This window comes from Lontra canadensis, unplaced genomic scaffold, assembly GCF_010015895.1.
Source record: "Lontra canadensis isolate GAN:19392208 unplaced genomic scaffold, GSC_riverotter_1.0 scaffold109, whole genome shotgun sequence".
NCBI lineage: Eukaryota > Metazoa > Chordata > Mammalia > Carnivora > Mustelidae > Lontra > Lontra canadensis.
Window position 1 is genome coordinate 1,852,221 of NW_022631103.1, and position 20,374 is coordinate 1,872,594.

At 35.6% G+C, this 20,374-nt stretch overlaps 1 protein-coding gene and 1 pseudogene across 2 annotated transcripts in view; both read right to left on the reverse strand.

Annotated features, from left to right (window-relative positions):
• Positions 1–20,374, reverse strand: part of FYB2 (FYN binding protein 2) — a 119,701-nt gene that overhangs the window by 51,449 nt on the left and 47,878 nt on the right. For both annotated transcript variants that reach the window (XM_032839717.1, XM_032839718.1), the window contains one exon: positions 3,436–3,536. In XM_032839717.1, the coding sequence (XP_032695608.1) occupies positions 3,436–3,536 (101 nt within the window). The remainder of the gene's footprint in view (positions 1–3,435; positions 3,537–20,374) is intronic.
• On the reverse strand, positions 6,244–6,400 carry LOC116856426 (annotated as a pseudogene).

Consider the following 20,374-nt stretch of genomic DNA (forward strand, 5'->3'; position numbering starts at 1 on the left):
AACAGCTGCTTTAAATTGTCTCTCAGAACATGCTAATATTTCAATTGTCTCAATGTTGTCATCTATTGATTATCTCTTTTCATTCAAGTTTAGACTTTCTTGATTTGTGGTATGATGAGTAATTTTCTGTTGAAACCTGGGCATTTTAAGTATTATCTTATGAGACTGGATATTATTTAAACTTCTGTTTTAGTTGGCTTTTCTGGTGACAGAAATGGGATGACTTTTTTCTGTCAGCTGAGGGTACACATCTAGGTTCTCCACTTCTTGGCCTTCCAATATCCAACTGAGGGCAAGGCTCCTCACTGCTCCTGGTCAAGGGTGGGCATTCCAGTTCCCCACTCAGCTTTTGCTGATAACATCCTGGTGGTAGGAGTGCTTGTTTTTGCTTCCCATTTGTCCTACTTACTGCTGGGTAGTTGTGAAAGTCCTGATTCTCCAATGGGTCTTCTCTAATAACAGACCAACAGAGAGGAGAAGGGTACTTTTGTTGGGTGGGAGACAGGAATACAAGCTCCTCATGTGGTCTTCATTATAGGTGGAGTTTTGTTACTCCTGGAAGGGTTGAAAGTCCAAGCTTCTGACATAGCTTTCTCTGCACCACCTCAGCCAAGGGGTTGGGGTACATAACTGCAGCCTGATAAGGGTGCGTGTCTAGGATCCTCACTCATCACTGGCTGGTGGGGTAGAGCCATAGTTTTTACTGTGATGTTTGGCTAGAACAGAACAGTTATTGTCTAAGGCTTTTTGTTTTTCTAGACTGCCCCTTTTCTGGCTCTTAGGCTAGAGAGAACAGTCTTTTGTTGGAGATGTTTCTGTTTGTACCCACTGGTGTTTCTGGATTGCCAGCTTCTTTGGCTCCAAGTCTGGGATATATGAGGCAAGAAGAAAACCCAAGGAACTCACCTATTCTTACTTGGGTTCCTAGGTCTCTAGCTGCTATACCTTCTTATTTTTAACTTTTCAGAGTCTCCCAGTTTTCTTATGTTTGTTTCACATATGATATCCGACAGTTTTAGTTGTACTTAGCAGAGGGAATAAGGAAGAGTATACATGTTCCATCCTTCCAGAAGCAGAATTCCACTTGAATTTAAATGTATTGTTTTATCAAACTCTCAGAACAATGCCATGAAGGTGATATTATACCCACTTTTCAGATGAATACACTGAGGTTCAGATGTTATTCATCTAGTGAGTGGTATAAAAATAATTAGAAGATAAATGAAGAAAGAGCCAAGTGAATAATACAAGTGGGGGGAAAATAGCTCAACCCCTACTTGTTTGTTTGTTGTTTTGTTTTTTTCTAACTGCATCTTGGTCCTTTAAAGAGGAAGAAGGAAAGGGGTGGGGACATGTAGCAGGATCCTTTTGATCCCAGGCTGTAGTACTTCAGTTTCTTTAGCCCTGGTAGGTCTATTCCTATCTCCCACCAAGATGTTCTCTCTGGCAAGGGACACCCTCACCGCCCTCACCTGTCTCCCACCTTCCTCCCTTTCTGCTACTCCATGCTCTGTTACTCTCAATTGCGTCAATGGCTTATTTTCTGAGCCCTTTCTCTTTCAGCCAAAAACACTTGCCTCTTTATGAAGTACACAAAGAATCCCTCAGTGAAAGACTGAAGAGAGGCTTGAGTTAGCGGCTTCTTCTTTGGGTACCTTAGGTGATTTCCCCTGGCAGGCCACTTTGAGCATTTATGGCCTGGGAAGAACAAATACAGGCCTCTGGTCCAGCTTCCCACTTTTAATCCTCAGCTTCATCCTACATGGAAAGGGGCCCTGCAAGGTCCAAATCCCATGCACACTATCCCCCATGAACTTCTCTCTCTGCAGCCCAGTCTGTCCTGGGACTTAGGGAAGAGACCCAAGCATGACTTGGGAGGGAGCATTCTGGGGGTCTCCTGTATCCAGAAAGGGAAGGTATAGGCTCCAACAAGGGCATCTAAATAGCCCTATGAGCCCTTTGCAGAAAGGCATGCAGTTGGAATTTAGTCCAAATAGGGCCCAAGGCCTTTCTATTCAAAGGCTGGTTTATAAACCAGCAGCATCAGCACCACCAGGGAAATTGTTAGAAATTGAGAATCTCAGGCCCAGCCACACAGCTACTGAACCAGAATATGTTAAACAAGATCTCCAGATGATTTGTATTTTAAGTGTTAGAATTTGAGAAATCATATTCTGATGCAGGTGCCTAGATGCTCCAAGATTGGAACAATATTGCCTTATGGTAAGAAGGGACAGGAGTTGCTTGTCTTATGACTAGTATTTTATAAGCCATATGGGAGAGTCTAGACTTTGCCTAGCCTAAGAGAAAGAGAGAGAGAGATCTTCCAGTAGTTCTTCAACCCTTTATTGCCTTGGGAAGGGGAGGGAAATTTCAATGGATCCTAACTTCCACCTCACAAACCTTTTATGTATGTATTCTCAGGCAAATGACTTCTCCCACACTCTCATGCTTTTTCTCCATACAATAAAGAAGCTAAATCAGATGATCTCTCTCTAACCCTCCCTCCAGGGAAACAAAACATCCTTGAATGGGAAGCAGCATAAAACTGTGAAAACAGCATGCATCTTAGAGGCAGTCTGAGCCTATTTCATATTATGTCTCTACCATATATTCCTCGTGTGACCTTGTACAACTCAACATCTCTGGTCCTCAGTTTCTTGTCTCAAAAAGTGGGCTAATAAAACTGCTGTATCAGCAGGGATGCACACAGAGAACCTACTACTGAACTGTGATCCATAGTATATGTTCACAAAATACTAATGTTTATTCCAGCACAAATGTTCATGCCTTTTGTAGAGAACCAGCTGATCCTACAGGCAGAACAAAGACACAGAAACTGTAGAAATGTTATGAGTCCCTGCTTCTTCATTTTGTTACCTGACAGGGTTTCTTTTCTTCATAGAAAGGTCTGAGCTTTGTCGGCAATACCAGAGGTGGGAAGATTTAGCTCTGAACCAGTGGTCAGATCCATTAAATGAATTCTCTGCTCCTATTCAGACTAAACAGAGGGACCTAATTCTCATAGTCTGTTATCTCCCTCTCCACACACGGAGTTACCAGGGGAGTTCAAGAAAGACACCACAAGAAGAGAGATGAAGTTTCTATAGGAGAAGGAAGAAAAATGGATTATTGTATCTTGATTTTCCCTCCCACATATCTACAGAAGGCAAGGCATCTAAGTAGATTGGTGAAGGAGAGAATAGAAGAGGTAGAGAGAAGGCAGCACTAGGAGTTGTGAGATAGCATTGATGCCCAACTGGATTTATTTATATTTTTAAGAGACCAGGCAGGGGAAAAAAAAGAAAGAAATGAGATGGTAGAGCAGCATGGCTTTGAATTTTTAAATTTATAGTTAGCTAGAGGGAAAATACCATTTTTGCCCCATTTTCATTCCACACAGGGTTACAATATTAATTGGCTTAGCAGACTTACAATCAGCAATTTCTTTTGCGGTGCACAGGTTAATGGAGTTGCCAGAGTGTTTCAGATATGAAATTGTTGCCTCATAATTATGTGGCTCTTCAAATTCAGCACTGAGAAGCATGGAGAAAAAGGTTACTTAAAATAAAACATTGCTTTAAACATATTTTAAAACTTTTTGTATTTTTTCTTCATTAGAGAAGTAATATGTTTGACAAATATGGTGATTTAAACAGATATGGAAGACATTGCCCCTACTCGAAACATACAGAAATTTTGAAAAATACAACAACACAAAGAATTATATGAAAAATACATAACTCATCTATAGAAATCAATAAAGTCTCCAGGTGCCAGATATAGGGAGGAAAGCAAAACTAAACATGTAAGTGAGAATTATATGCAAAGGAAAAGTGAGACAGATAAAGAAAAATCTTAATGACTGGATGGCTGAGGATTTACTTTGAGTCAGGAGTTAATTCTGAGCCACAGGCCTCATCTGATTGGGAATCTAGAACCAAGCTATCAGCATAAAGTTCAGAGTCACAAAATTCCATTTGATCTGTAAAACAAATTGTAAAAGATATGTATACACTTTCCCAGGGAATAACAGGGAAGCTTAGTATAGAGCTATGACTGCTGGAGCTAAAAGAATCACCCATGAGAAATCAGGAACTTGAAAGCCAAGTATAGGTGGGGCTCTAAATGTACACTGTGTATTTCAGAGACACAGAGACAAAACCGTGCTTGTAATCTAACCACTGTAAAGTAAATCTGAAATCATTCTGTAAAGCTGCTTACAACCCAAGACATGTATGGTAGGCAAAAGAAAGAATTTCCACTTAAATCAAGTTTATAGTAAAAAAAAGTAAACCACATAGAGATGGGCTACCACACATAGTCAGATGATATAACAGAATGACAGGATTCAGTAACAGAATGACATTAAAGTGACTTTAAAATAACTATTTTTTAAAATGTTCAATGAAATAAAAGAATGAAAACCATTAGGTAAAAAACAAAACAAACAAACAAAAAACACTTTCAAGAGTGTGAAAAAAGAACATAGATTTAGGGACAAGAGAAAGGAGTACAGAAATCATTAGTTCTTATAATAAAAAAAAATTAATGTAGAGGTTGAAAAAGAGATTAGACACAGCAGAAGAGAGAACTGGGGAATTACTTAGATCTAAGGAAGACACCCAGAATGTAGCATGGAGAAATGAAGAGATGCAAAATATTAAAAGAGAAGTTAACAGTGGGGAAGACAGACAGGGCTCTCAACAGCTTAGTGACCAAACCTTGAGGGTGTGCTCACAATAGGGAAAGTGGGTCATTGCAACAAGCTGGTCTGAAGGCAATCACAGCTCAGATGCAACAGTGAGGCCCACATAGCCCATAAGGGGGACACCCCTGGAATGCCTGGTTCTTGTGACCCAGAGGGACTGTGCTACAGGACATGATTGGACCTCTCGTACACAAGGCCACTACTTTTAAGACCAGGAGATGTAGCTGACCTCCTTAATATACAGAAACAAACAGGGAGTTAGATAAAATGAGACAGAGAAATACGTCCCAGATATAAGAATAAGACAAAAATCACAGCAGAAGAGCTAAATGAAACTGAGATAAACAGTATGTCTGATAAAGAATTCAAAGTAATGGTCATAAAGACATTGGACTTGAGAAAAGAGTGGATGGTCTCAGTGAGAACTTCAATAAAGAGGTAAAATATATATAAAAAAGAACCAGTCAAAGATGAAGAACTCAATAACTGAACTACATGAGAAATACATGAGAGGAGGGACATCTGGGTGTTTCAGTTGCTTAAATGTCTGACTCTTGATTTCAGCTCAGGTTATGATCTCAGGATTGTGAGATTGAGCCCCACAGTAGGCTTCACACTGGGCACAGAGCTCACTTAGGATTCCCTCTCTCCCTCTCCCTCTGTCCTTCACCTCCTTAAAAAATACATGAGAGGAAATCCACAACAGATTAGAGGACATAGAAGAAAAGATAAGCAATCTGTAAGAGAGGGTGATAGAAAGCACCCAAGCTGCATGGCAAAAAGAAAAAAAAAATTTAAAATGGGAATAGATTAAGGAAACTCAGTGCCATAATCCAGTGCAAAAACATTCACATTATAGGGGTCCCAGAAGGAGTAGGAAAGAGCAAAGGAGAGGCAAAAACTTATTTGAAGAAATAATAGCTGCAAACTTCCTGAATCTGGGGAAGTATACAGAAATCCAGATCCAGAAGGCAAAGAGAGACTCTAGCAAAATTAACCCAAGGAGGTCTACACCAAGACACATAATAATTAAAGTGGCAAAAAGTGATGATAAAGAGAGAATTTTAAAGGCAACAAGAGAAAAGATTTACATACAAGGGAAACCCCATAAGGCTATTAGCTGATTTTCCAGCAGGTATTTTATAGGCCAAAAAGAATGGGATGATATATCAAACTACTGAAGAAAAAAAAAAAATCCTGCAATCAAAAATAACATACCCATCAAGGTTCTCATTCAGAAAGGAGAGGCAAAAAATTTCTCAAACAAAAGTTAAAGGAGTTCATCACCACTAAACAAGATTTATAAGAAATATTAAAGGGAATACTTCCAGAGCAAAGAAAAGGCCATGAATAGAACAAAATCATTAATGGAAAAAAATTCACAGGTAAAAGCAACATAGAGTGAAGGTAGTAGATTAATCACTGATAGAGCCAATATGGAGATTAAAACACAAAAGTAGTAAAATCAATTATATCTACAAATAATAGTCAATAATACATAAAAAGATGTAAAATATGATATCATATACAAAAAACATGGAGTGGGAGTAAAAATTTAGTGCTTTTAGAATGTGTTTAAACTTCAGTGACCATCAACTTAATAAAGACTTGTATATACATAAGATATTATAGCAATAATCGCGCCTCGGATAAACCTCATTGGCTACGATACTGCCACTGCGCAAAGCTACATAAGATATTATATATGCACCCAATGGTAACCACTAATAAAAAAACCTTTAACACGTTAAAAAAAAAAAAAAAAAAGAAAGGAATTCAAGTAAGACACTAAATAAAGACATCAAATCACAAGGAAAAAGAGTAAGAGAAGAAATAGGGAACAAAGAATTACACACACACACAGAAACCAATTAATACCATGACAGTAAGTACATACCTATCAATAATTACTTTAAATGTAAATGGACCAAATGCTTTGATCAAAAGACACAGGTTGACTGAATGGATATAGAAATAAACCATGTATATACTGCCTATAAGAGATTCATTTCAGTTCTAAAGACACATACAGACTGAAAGTGAAGGTCTAGAAAACATATACCATTTAAAGGAAAGTGGAAAAAAAAAAAGAAGCCAGGGCCACAATACTTATATGAGACAAAATAAACTTTAAAACAAAGACTAGCAAAAGACAAAGAAAGGCACTACATAATGATAAGAGGATCAACCCAACAAGAGGATATAACAATTATAAATATCTATGCACCCAACATTGGAGCACCTAAATAAACAAAGCAAATATTAACAGACTTAAATGTAGAAATTGAGAGTAATACAATATTAGGGGACTTTGGCACCCACTTGCATCAATGGATAAATCCTACAGACAGAAAATCAACAAGGAAATAGAGGTTTTGAAGCACACATTAGACCCAATGGACCTAAAAGATATATACAGAATATTCATCCAACAACAGAAGAATACACACTCTTTTCAAGTGCTCATGGAACATTGTCTAGGACAGATCACAGTAGGCCACAAAAGAAGTCTCAATAAATTTAAGAAAACTGAAATCATACCAAGGATCTTTTTGAACCACAACAATATAAAACTACAAATCAATTTTAAGAAAAAATCCAGAAGGAACACAACTATAGGAGGCTATGTAATATGCTACTAAACATTGAATGAGTCAAACAAGAAATAAAGGAAAAAATTTAAAAAATACACAGAGATAAATGGAAATGAAACACAATGGTCCAAAATCTTTAGGATCCAGCAATAGAGGCCTACCTCAAGGAACAAGAAAAATCTCAAATAAATAACCTAACTTTACTCCTAGAAAAGGTAAGAAAACAACAAACAAAGCACAAAGTTAGTAGAAGGAAGGAAATAATAAAGATTAGGGCAGAAATAAATGAACTTGAGACAAACAAACACAATAAAAAAGACTGATGAAACAAGAAGCCAGTTCTTCAAAATGATAAACAAAATTGATAAGCCTTTAGCCAAGTTTCATAAGAAAACTGGAGGAGTTAAGTAAATATAATCAGAAATGGAGGAGTAAGATCTGACAGTACAGAAATACAAAGGATGATAAGAGACCATTATGAACAATTTTATGCCAAAAAATTGGACAACTAGAATAAGGTCCTAGAGATATGACATCTTCAGAAACTAAATTAGGATGAATTACAAAAGTTGAACAGGCTGATTACTAGTAATCAGTAATCAATATTGAATCAGTAATCAAAAAACTCCCAACAAACAGAAGTCTAAGATCAGATATTTTCAGGGTAAATTCTACCAAATACTTAAAGAAGAGTTAATATCTATTTTTCTCAAGCTATAACAAAAAAAAAAACAACAGAAGAGAAAGTAAACTTCCAATTTAATTCTATGAGGTCTGATACCAAAACCAAACAGACACTACTAAAAAAGAAAACTATAGGCCCATATTTCTGATATACCAAAAATACTCAACAAAATACTAACAAACCAAATTCAACAATACACTTTAAAAAAAATCAAGATCAAGTAGGATTTATTCCAGGATGCAAGTGTGGTTCAATATTTGGAAATCAATCAGTGAGATACATCACTTTAATAAGAGAAAGGATAAAAACCTTATGATCATTTCAACAGAAGCAAAATAAAAGGGCATTTGAAAAAATACATCCAAAAAATAAGAAAAGAAAACATACATCTATTTACAACAAAAAAAATCTCAACAAAGTGGGTTTAGGGGTAACAGACCCGAACATATAAAGGCCACATATGAAAAACAGCTAATGGTATATTCAAAAGTGAAAAACTGAAACTTTTCCTCTAAGATCAGGAAGAAGACAAGGATGTCTTCTTTAACTATGTTTACTCAATACAATACTGGAAATCCTAACCACAGCAATCAGGTAAGAAAAAGAAATAAAAGGCAATCTAAATTGGTAACAAAGGACTAAAACTGTAATTATTTGCAGAGGACATGATACTATATATAGAAAACCCCAAAGACTCCACCAAAAAATTATTCAAACTGATAAATGGTTCAGTGAAGTTGCAGGATACAAAATAAGTATACAGATATCTGTTGCATTTCTAGACACTAATAATGACATAGCAGAAAGAAAGAGAAATCAATAATTCCATTTACAATTATACCAAAAAGAATACATTCAACCAAGGAGATGAAGACCTGTACCTGAAAACTAAAAAACACTGATGAAAAAGATAGAAGATGAGACCAATGGAAAGATATACTATGCTCATAGGTTGGCAGAATTCATATTGTTAAAATGTTCATAATATGTAAAGCAATCTAGATTCAACACAATCTCTATCAAAAGACCAATATTGTTTTTCATAGAATTAGAATAATTGTTTATAAATTAACATAATGCATATAAAATATTTATAGCATGTAAAATATGTAAATGATAAAATTTATATGAAATCATAACAGACCTCAAATATCCAAAGCGATCTTAACAAGAATAAAGCTAAAAGTATCGCAATCCCCAATTTCAAGATATACAATAAAGCTGTAATAATCAAGAAAATGTGGAGCTGGCACAAAATTAGACACCTAGATCAAGAAACAAGATAGAAAGGCCAGAAATAAACCCATGCTTACATAGTCAGTTAATCTAGGACAAAGGAGGCAAGAATATACAATGGGGAAAAGACAATCTATTCAACAAATGGTGCTGGGAAAAACTGGACAATGCAGCTGTCCAGAAAGTTGTCCAGAATGAAACTGGACAACTTGCTCGCAACATACACAAAAATAAACTCAAATGGATTAAAGACCTAAATGGGAGACCTGAAACCATAAAACCCCTAGAAGAAAACACGGACAGTATCCCTTTGATGTTGGCCTTAGCAATATATTTGTGGATAGGTCTCCTCATGTAAGAGAAAAGCAAAAATAAACTATGTTGCTGCATCAAAATAAAATGCTCTTGCACAACAAAGGAAACCATCAACAGAACAAAAAGCCTGGGAGAAGATATTTGCAAATGACATATCTGATAAGTGTTAATATCCAAAATATATAAAAAGCTTATACACATCAACACTGAAAAAAATAATCAAATTTAAAATTGGGCAAAGAGGGGTGCCTGGGTGGCTTAGTTGGTTAAGCATTTCTCCTTAGAATAGGTCATGATCCCGGGGTCCTGGGATAAAGTCCTGCTGCTGGTCCCCCTGCTTCTGCTCTCTCATTTGTGCTCTCTCTCTCAAACAAATAAATAAAGTCTTAAAAAAAATAGGCCAAGGACCTGAACAGACATTTTTCAGAGAAGACATACAGATGGCCAACAGACATATGAAAAGATGTTCCACATCACTCATCATCAGGGAAATGCAAATTAAAACCATGATGATATATTACTTTATACCTGTCAGAATGGCTAGAACCAAAAAGTCAAGAAATAACAAGTGCTTGCAAGGATGTAGAGAAAAAGGAACCCTCATGTACTGTTGGTAGAAATGTAAATTGGTATGATCAGTGTGGAAAAAGGTATGGAGGTCCCTAAAAAATTAAAAATAGAATTCCCAGACAATTCAGTAATTCCACCACTAGGTTTTTACTCAAGGAAAATGAAAACACTAATTTGAAAAGGTATACACACCCTTATGTTTATTGCAGTATTATTTAAAATAACCAAGTCATGAAAGCAGCTCAAGTGTCATCAGTAGATGAATGGATAAAGAACAAGTGGTATACATACACAATGGAACATTACTTACCTATAAAAAAAGAATACAATCTTGCCATTTGTGGCAACATGCATGGACCCAGAGGGTATAATGCTAAATGAAATAAGTCAAAGACAAATACCATATGATTTCACTTAAGTGTGGCATCTAAAAAACAAACAAATGTACAAACAAAGAGGAAACAGACTCATAAATACAGAGAACTGGTGGTTACCAGAAGGATGGTTGGCAGGAGAATGGGTAAAACAGGTGAAAGGGATTAAGAGGTACAAACTTTCAGTTATAAATAAATAGGTCATGGAGATGAAAAGTGCAGCATAGGAAATATAGTTAATAATATTGTAATAACAGTATGGTGAGAGATGGTGACTACACTTATTGTGGTGAGCACTGAATAACATGGAATTGTTGAATCAGTATATTGTGTACCTGAAACTAATAAGACACTGTGTGTTAATTATATTTTAATTAAAAAAAGAAATGGTGATCAAATAAATTAATAAAGCTATTGGTAAATATAAGTACATATCAACTATAAAAATGACTAACTTTTAGAAGTTTAAAAATAAGATGGAATTAAAAATATTAAATAATAATATGAAAGATAGTGGGAGAGGGCTGTAAGCGTTATTCTCACAGCTTTGTATCATTTAAGAGCAAGAGAAAGATTTTGATTAACATTAGACTTAGTTAATTGGATGTCAAAATTTAACTGTAACCACTAAAAAGAATAGAAATAGAGTGTTTAACTTCTCAGCTGGTAGAAGGAAACTATGGAATGAGAAAACTTAAAGAAGGCAGAAAAGGAAAAAATATACATGTAAAAAATTTGTAATATATTTAAAACATAAAGTATGATAAAAATTCAAATAGATCAAGAATCACAATAAATGCAGATAGATTACTTTAATAAAATAGTATCTGCATGTTCTTAAAATCTAGCTAATGCTGCCAAAAAGCACCAAGCAAACCAAAGCTCCTTTATAAATGAATGGAAAAAGAGATGCAAACAAAATACTAAACAAAAGAAATCTTAGGTCAGTTTATTAATATTAGACCATATTTCAGCATGACTGATCAAGAAAATGAGAGGAGGTACACACATGCACACAAATTATAGATAAGGAAGACAACAAAACTGGACATAGATTTACATTTTCAGAAACCTAAGAAAATGTTACGATGAGCTTTCTGTTAATAAATTTGAAAATTTGGAATGTCCCTCAGTAAAGGAATACATGAAATGTGTTATGTTCACATAAAACTGGCAAACTTATAAATATAAAATTACCCCAGCAATTAAAGAACTACATACAAAGGCTGATAGGCCAATAAAACGTTAATGAGCCTGAATCAATAGTATACACATCTACTCTCCCTCCCATTTACCTTCACACTCAATCTATCCCTCCCTTTCTCCTCCACTAAATAGTTTAATGGGCAAGTTTGAATAAGTAGTTTCAGAGAACAGAAAAAGAGAAAAACTACCCTACTATTTTAAGAGGGCAGTATGATTTTGATATGAAAACTACAACAAGACCAAAAAGAAAAAAATATAACCCAATCTCACTTAAAACATTTAGCCCAAACCCACTAAATGCTAAAAAAAAAAGAGTTAATCAGTAATAAAATTAACCCAAGAAAAACTAAAATTTATTTCAAGATATCAATGATCGCATGAGAAAATCTACCATTGCAACTACTTACACTGAAGCAATAAGAGAAAACCAGATTATTTTAATAAATACAAAAAAATTCCACACAAACTCTCTTAACTAGATTAATCTCCACCAAATATCTTAATTGTGAACTCTAACAAAGAGTTAATATCTCTAACAAAGAGTTAATATCTCAGCTCCACTCGAAACTTCTGCAATAGGAAAAAAAGAAACTCATAGAAAATTGGACAAATGGGTATTACAGACACCACAGGAGAGAAATTTTGAATAGCTCATAAAAATAAATTCACACCAAAAAAATTAAAAATAAATTCACAACCATGTATTAAGCAGGGAAGTGGAATGAAGACAATGAGAATTAGTTCACACCCACCAATTTAAGAATCCCAAAGTTTGAAAATAATATCTCATTTCGCAAGAATACTGAGAAACTGGAACTTCACACTAGCTGGAGAACATAAATTGGCATGACCATTTTGGAATATAGTTTTTCAATATAGAGTAAAACTGAAGTTATTTACTATTGTTTAGGAGTTTTATTTCTAAGAAAATAACCTAGGGAAACCTGGTTACACATATATGAGATGATTATTATAGCATCATTTGAAAGGGTGAACATTCAAAACAACTGGAATGTCCCTCGGTAAAGGAACCCATGAAATGTGTTATGTTTGTATGATGGAATGTCTACAATATGCAATTATATTGAATAAACTAGACTCATGCATCAATGTAGATAGAATATGAAAGCACAGCTCTGGGAAAAATCATATAATAGGTTAATAAGATGCCATTTATTAAAGAATGTAAAATACTATATCATTAACAAATATGAATTTGTAGTTAAAGATATACACTAAATGGATACATTCTTATATCCATATTACAATTTGCTGCTGGGAGGGAGGAGAATGCGATTAGGGATTGAAATGAAGGGGACTTCATTTGTATTTGTAGCAAATGGAAAATCACTATTTCACTAAATGTGGAGCATAGGAGAGAAAAGAAAAGAATCACCTATGATCTTCCTACCTTAACACAAGTGAGGTCTTAGTATTTTGGTATTCTTCCTGATTTTTTCCATTTATTGGTATATTTGTCTACTTGCAATTACAGACAATGAAGAGGCTGGAGTTCTCTCTTGTCCCCCTCTTCCCCATTTATTATTACAAGCACATTCTATCCAATTGTTTTCCCTCATTTGACCAGCTTGGGTATTTTCAGATTTTTCTAAAATCATATTCTTTAAAGATGTATGAATAGTTCATTTTTGCTGAAAAGGAAAAATTATGAACTCTAATGCATCAGTAATTTCTCCTCTATTTTGTTTCCCTCCCCTATCATAAAGTAATCGAGAGAAAATTTCTTAAATTATAGACTATGCCATGTATCTCATGCTCCAATGACCTAACAATCTCATCAGGTCTATGGTAAATTAACTTTATTAATAAGAAACAATTTGTGGAAAAATTGAAAGAATATGTCTAATCAATTTCTTGGACTACTTTTGTCAGAAATGAATAAGTATCTGACTTTAGATGATCAAAAAGAATTTCAACTGAATATAAAAGAAAGCATCTTTCAGATCAATTGTCTTTACAGAGGGGTAGTCCCAGGATTAACGTTAAAAATGAAAAAAGATATTGTGGATGTATTTAAACCTCCTTTTTTATACCTGAGAATATCTTTTATCCTTTTCCTGGTCCATTAAAACCAGATCTGAAATCTGCTGTGATTTAATACAGCCTGGGTCAATATAAAGAACTTGGATTGTAGAGAAGAAATAACTATGATTTAAGTAAATCTTTCTGTCAATTTTTTTGTTTCCACATTTATTAAAATTTCTGTCTATAGTCTGTCTCCAGGACTATAGACATTATTGGGAGGCAGCACAGGATTATAGACAAACTTGGAACTTGGGGTCAGAAAGATATAAACTTGAATCTTAGCTCTTCTACTTTCTAATTATAAAGTACTGAATAAATACCTTAATCTCAGTTTCCTACTCTATAAAACAGTAATAATAAAATCTAATTTAAAGTGTATTGTGGATATTGAATGAAATATTTGCTCTCTGCACACAAGCATTCCAATAAAGTGTGCTAGTAATATTATTATATTGGAAGAAAGAAATTATAATATTAAAAAAAATGTTTTGACACACATCTAATGGGTGACTGTGATCCCTTCCAAAAACCTTGGAGGGTGGGTACTATCTTCTCAGTTTCGCTCTGCTGTGCTCCAGGCATGTGACTATCTCTCAGAGAGGAGCTATTACACATACCTGATGCCCTGGTTTTTAGTCTAGTGCCATGGTTTTTGTGGATGCTATCCAGAAAATGCTTCTTGATCACCTGATTCTGGTAGCCAGAGGGGCTTAGTACCTGTGTCGCACAGAACTGAACAATTGGAGAGATAGTTCTTGGCAGGCTGTCACCCCTAGAGTATTATATAAACATCAGACTGAAACACAACCCCAGTCATTTTCTAAAAGAGGCCCATTTGCTTATCCTGGAGTTTCACCCTGAGGGACAGTCTTCAGGTGTGCCACATATCTAGAGGCCTATTGAAGGGCTCTCAGGGAACATAGGCCAGTGGCCACCATCTTCGTACTCTCCCTCTGCCTTGCTAGTACTCACAGACGTCTTCCAGAAAGGATCTTATACACTCATCTGGTGCCTGGATTGTTCTGACTGTCACCCAGAGAACACATCCAGATTACCTAGCTCTGGTAGCCAATGGGGCTTATGTATGTAGTCACACAAGACTGTAGATATTTGCATACTTTGAAAGCTTCTGCCAGAGGGTCTGGCTCCTAATCAGCCTGAATCTGGGTGCTGACTGAGGCTCTCTCCTTTGGGACACTGACAGTTCTCGGCATAGCCTCACTATTGGGAGCTATTAAAAATATAAAAATAGAATAGGCTGCTTGGATGATCAGAAAAGTTTGAGAATACCAAGAGCTAGGGCCGCGAATGATAAGGTTTATTTCCTACACAAGGCCACTCCTTCAAGACTGGGTGAGGAGGCTGTTTCACCTACTATACAGAAACCAAAAGAGAGAGTCAAGCAAAATGAAGGAATGGAGGAATATGTTCTAAAAAACAAAACAAAACAAAACAAAACTCATAAGATAAAACCATGGGAAAAACCTTCATGAAATAGAGATAAACAATCTAACTAATAAAAAGTTCAAAGTAATGGTCATAAAGATGTTTACTGAACTTAGGAGAAGAATGGATGAACTCAGGAAGGACTCCAACAAGCAGAAAATATAAATAGTACCAATGGAAGTCACAAAGTTGAAGAATACAATAACTGAGCTGAAAAGTACAGTAAAGGGGTTCAAGAGCAGAGCAGATGAAGCAATACAAAGGATCGGTGACCTCAAAAACAAGACACTGGAACTCACTCACTCAGAGAAGTAAAAAATAAAAAGAATGAAAAAAAGTGAAGAAAGCTTAAAGGACTAATAGGGCAACATCAAGCTGACTAATTTTCACATTATAGTGTTCCCAGGAGAAAAGAGAGAAAGGGTCAGAAAGAAATAATTACTGAAAATTTCTCTAACCTGGAGAACACATACATACATACACACACACACACACACACACACATCTAGGAAGACTAGAGAGTTCCAAATGAAATAAGCCAAAGGAGACTCACACAAAGACACATTATAATTAATATGTTGAAAATTAAGGAAAAAGAGAATGCTGCAAACAGGAAGAAAAAAACAATTTGTTACATACAAGGAAACACACATAAAACTGAGATTTCTTCAGTAGAAACTTTGTAGGCCAGAACAGAATGGCATGATTTATTCAAAGTGCTGGAAGAAAAAAACTTCAAACAAGAATATTCTACCTGACAAAGTTAATGTTAAGAACTGAAGGGGAGATAGAATTTTCCAAACCAGCAAAAGGTAAAAGAGTTCATCACCACCTAACCAACTTTACCAAAAATGTTAAAGGAATTTCTTCATGTGAAAAGGAAGGGCACTAATTAGTAACAAGAAAATATATAAAAGTATAGGCAAAGGTAACTATATGGTAAAGATAAATCTATAATAAGGTAGTGGATTAATCACATAAAGCCAACATGAATGTTAAAAACAATCTAAAACAATTTATAAATCTAAATTGCTATATGTAAGCCTTATGGTAACCACAAAGCAAAAACCTATTGTATATACAAAAAAAAAAAAGAGGAAATCTAAGCATACCCCTAAAGAAAGTCATCAAATCACAAAAGGAAAGAGAAAGAAGGGGAGTAAAGGAAAAGGGGAAACTATAGAACACTGAAAAACCAATTAACAAAATGGCAAGAAAAACTTCTTAATAATTACTTAAATGTAAAGGGGTGAAATTCTCTAATCAAAAGACAAAGAGTGGCTGAATGAATGAGAAAAGAAGACCCACCTATATGCTACCTACAAGAGACTAATCTTCTGATTTAAGGACGCACAGACTGAAAGTGAAGTGTTGGAAAAAGATATTCCATGCAAATGAAAACCAAAAGAAAGTTGGGGTAGCTATACTTACATTAGACAAAACAGACTTTAAAACAAAGACTGTAATAAGAGACAAAGCATTACATAATGATAAAGGGGCCAATCTAATAAGAAGATAACAACATTTGTAAATATTTATGCACCCAACACAGGAGCACCTTAATATAGATAGCATACATTAACAGACCTAAAGGAAGAAACAGACAGTAATACAATACTAGTAAGGGAATTTGATAACCCAATTCCACCAATGGATAGATCATTCAAACAGAAAATCAGTAAGGAAACATCGGCCTTAAATGACACATTAGACCAGATGGACTTAACTGATATAAAAGAACATTCCACTCAAAAGCAGCAGAATATACATTTTTCTCGATTGTGAATAGAACATTCTCCAGGATAGATCACATGTTAAGCCATAAAACAAGTCTTAACAAATTAAAGAATATTGAAATCATATCAAGGATCTTTTTGGACTACAATGGTATAAAAGCAGAAATTGCAAAAAGAAAACCAGAAAATTCATGAATATATTTTTATAGCAATTAAACAGCATGTTATTTGTCAAAGATGAAAAGAGAAATCAAAAAATACCTTGAGGGACATGAGAATGGAACTACAACATACTTAGACTTATGGGATGCAGCAAAAGCAGTTCTAAGAGGAAAGTTCATAGAGATAAATGCCTACCTCAAGAAACAAAAAAAATCTCAGATGAACAACCCAACACTAACCCTCAAGGAACTAGAAAAAAAAAGAACAAATGAAGCTCAAAATCAATAGAAGGAAGGAAATTACAAAGATCAAAGAAGAAATAAATGAAATGAAAAGACAACAGAAGAAACCAACAAAGTAAGATCTGATTCTCTGAAAAGATAAATCTTGCACAGTGAAGAAAACCACCAACAAAATAAAAAAAGCAACCTACTAATGGGAGAGAATATTTACAAATCAGATCTGTGATAAGACGTCATGATCCAAAATATATAAAGAACTTCTACAACTCAATAACTAAAACCGCTAAACCATCCAGTTAAGAAATGGGCATACTATCTGAATAGACTTTTTTCCCAGAGAAGACATAGAGATGGCCAATAGGTACTTTAAAAGATTCTTAACATCACTAATCAGGGAAATGCAAATCAAAACCGCAAAGAGATATCACCTCATATAAGTTAGAATAACTATTACCAAAAGATAAGAACTAAAAAATGTTAATGCAATGTGGAGAAAAGGGAACACTTGTGAGCTGTTACATGAGAATGTAAATTGATGTAGTTGTTACAGAAAACAAAATGGAGGTTCCACAATAAATTAAAAATAGAACAACCATATGATCCAGGAATTTCACTTCTGAGTTCTTTTTTTTTTAAGATTTTATTTATTTATTTGACAGACAGAGATCACAAGTAGGCAGAGAGGCAGGCAGAGAGGGAGAGGAGGAAGCAGGCTCTCTGCTGAGCAAAGAGCCTGATGCGGGGCTTGATCCCAGGACACTGAGATCATGACCTGAGCTGAAGGCAGAGGCTTAACCCACTGAGCCACCCAGGCGCCCCCACTTCTGAGTTCTTATCTGAAGGACCAGAAGACATTAACTCAAAAAGATATATGAGCACCCTCATGCTCATTGTACCATTATTTACAATGGCAAAGATAGAGAAGCAACCTGAATGTCCTGATGGATGGTTAAGGAAATGTGGTACATATATACTATGAATACAAACATACACACCCATTCAGCCATAAAAAAAGAAACCTTGCCATTTGTAACAACACAGATGGACCTTAAGAGCATTATGCTAGGTGAAACAAGCAGATATAGAAAGGCGAACACCATCTGATCTCACTTGTATGTGTCATCTAAAAAAAAAAAAAGAAAAGAAAAGCAAGCAAGCTCCCAACTCATAGACATGGAGAACAACAGAATGATGGTTGACAAAGGTGTGGGGTGGAGTTTGGAGAAATGGGTGAAGGGTGATGGTCAAAGGTACATACTTCCAGTTATAAATAAAATCAGGGAGACATAATGTACACCATATTGATTACAGTTAATACTATATTACATCTCTGAAAGTTGCTAAGATAGTAGAGCTTAGAAGATCTCATCACAAGAAGGAAATTGTAACTATGTATAGTAACAGACGTTAATAGACTTATTGTGACCATTTTATAATATATATACAAATAATCATTATGATGCATGCCTGAAAATGATATAACATTACATGTCAATTATACCAAACTGAAAAAAAATTTTTTTGAAGTATGCATTTTGGAAAGTCCTTTTTATTCCAGATATAGCATCAACTTTCTCTCTTTTCTGACTTTCTCATAGAAAACCTCTAATAACTTAAGTATTACATTGTCTCTTAATGATATCTTCAATGTTATGTATGTTGGAGAAGAACCAGCAGCTCTGTAAATGCAGACTTAGTGTCACAGATGATTTACAAAAGAAATTTTCCAATTATGTTTGAATTCTTGGAATCCTATCTTTAAAATCAGTTTTTGAACAGTGGGGTCTCTGGTTGAATCATGGGCTTGTGACCTCCTCTGATAGTTGTTTCTACTTGCCATGTCAACCCCTAGACCACAGCCTTCTTTTGGAAAATAATCTAGTCAACCTCCGTGAGGCTGTAAGTTCTCAAGACGCGGCTCACACAGCTCATTCCAACACCTGTTCACCGGTGGAATGGTGAAATGATCCACCACACTATTAGCTACAATTGTGGAAGGTTTGCCATGTGTTAGGGGCCATACTGAGACTTGTCACATCCTCTCTTACTGGCTGTGTGGGTCTCAGGCAGTCATTTAAGATCCCAGAGCCTTAATTTCTTCATTGGCTCACTGTGCTTTAGTGTAGGAGTAACTCCATTAACATGTGGTCAATGCCTGACAACAATCTCAATGAGACATATTCTGTCTCATCTTCTCCTGTGCCACATGACAAGAGGTTAAGATGAAAATTTCTAGGCCAAGAAGGCTCTGGAAAATCTAAAGAAGATTTTCTATTAGGTGGAAAAACTGAGACTTGAACAGCAAAGCCTGTTAGGTGCACTTTTGTATTTATTTTATTAGGGAGGTAAAGCAAAGTTGAAAGCCCAGCTTCTTTCACTTCTCCTTTCAGTGGGCCATCCATTTTGCAGATAGGAACAGGAGTAGCTTATGGGGCACCTGGGTGGCTCAGTGGGTTAAGCCTCTGCCTTCAGCTCAGGTCATGATCCCAGGGTCCTGGGATCGAGCCCCGCATCGGGCTCTCTGCTCAGCAGGGACCTGCTGCCCTTCCTCTCTCTCTCTGCCTTCCTCTCTCTCTGCCTGCCTCTCTGCCTACTTGTGATCTCTCTCTGTCAAATAAATAAATAGAAATCTTAAAAAAATAAAAAATAAAATAAAATAAAAAAGAACAGGAGTAGCTTAGCCAGGCGTGGCTCTATGTGACATTCTGCTGGTGCCTGGTGACAAGGAAGTAGAAGACCATCTGATTTGCCAATTATTCAACATCCCAAACTGGGCAAGTTCCATCTCCAATAAATAACTTTCAGTAAGATTACTCTGCCCACAGGACTTCACCTTAAGAACTCCTCCTCTTGAGTTAAGTGACTGCTGCTGAGACTTTTTAAAAAAGACTATGACTAGATGCTACAATGGATCTCGGAATGTGTTTATACCAGGTTCACAAAAATACACGATACATTTTTAAGGACACTCTTCTTTCACAAGCTGTTGAAACCCTGTCCTCTACATTTCGTCTTCTACTACTTCTGCTACTCTACACTCCTACCACCGGT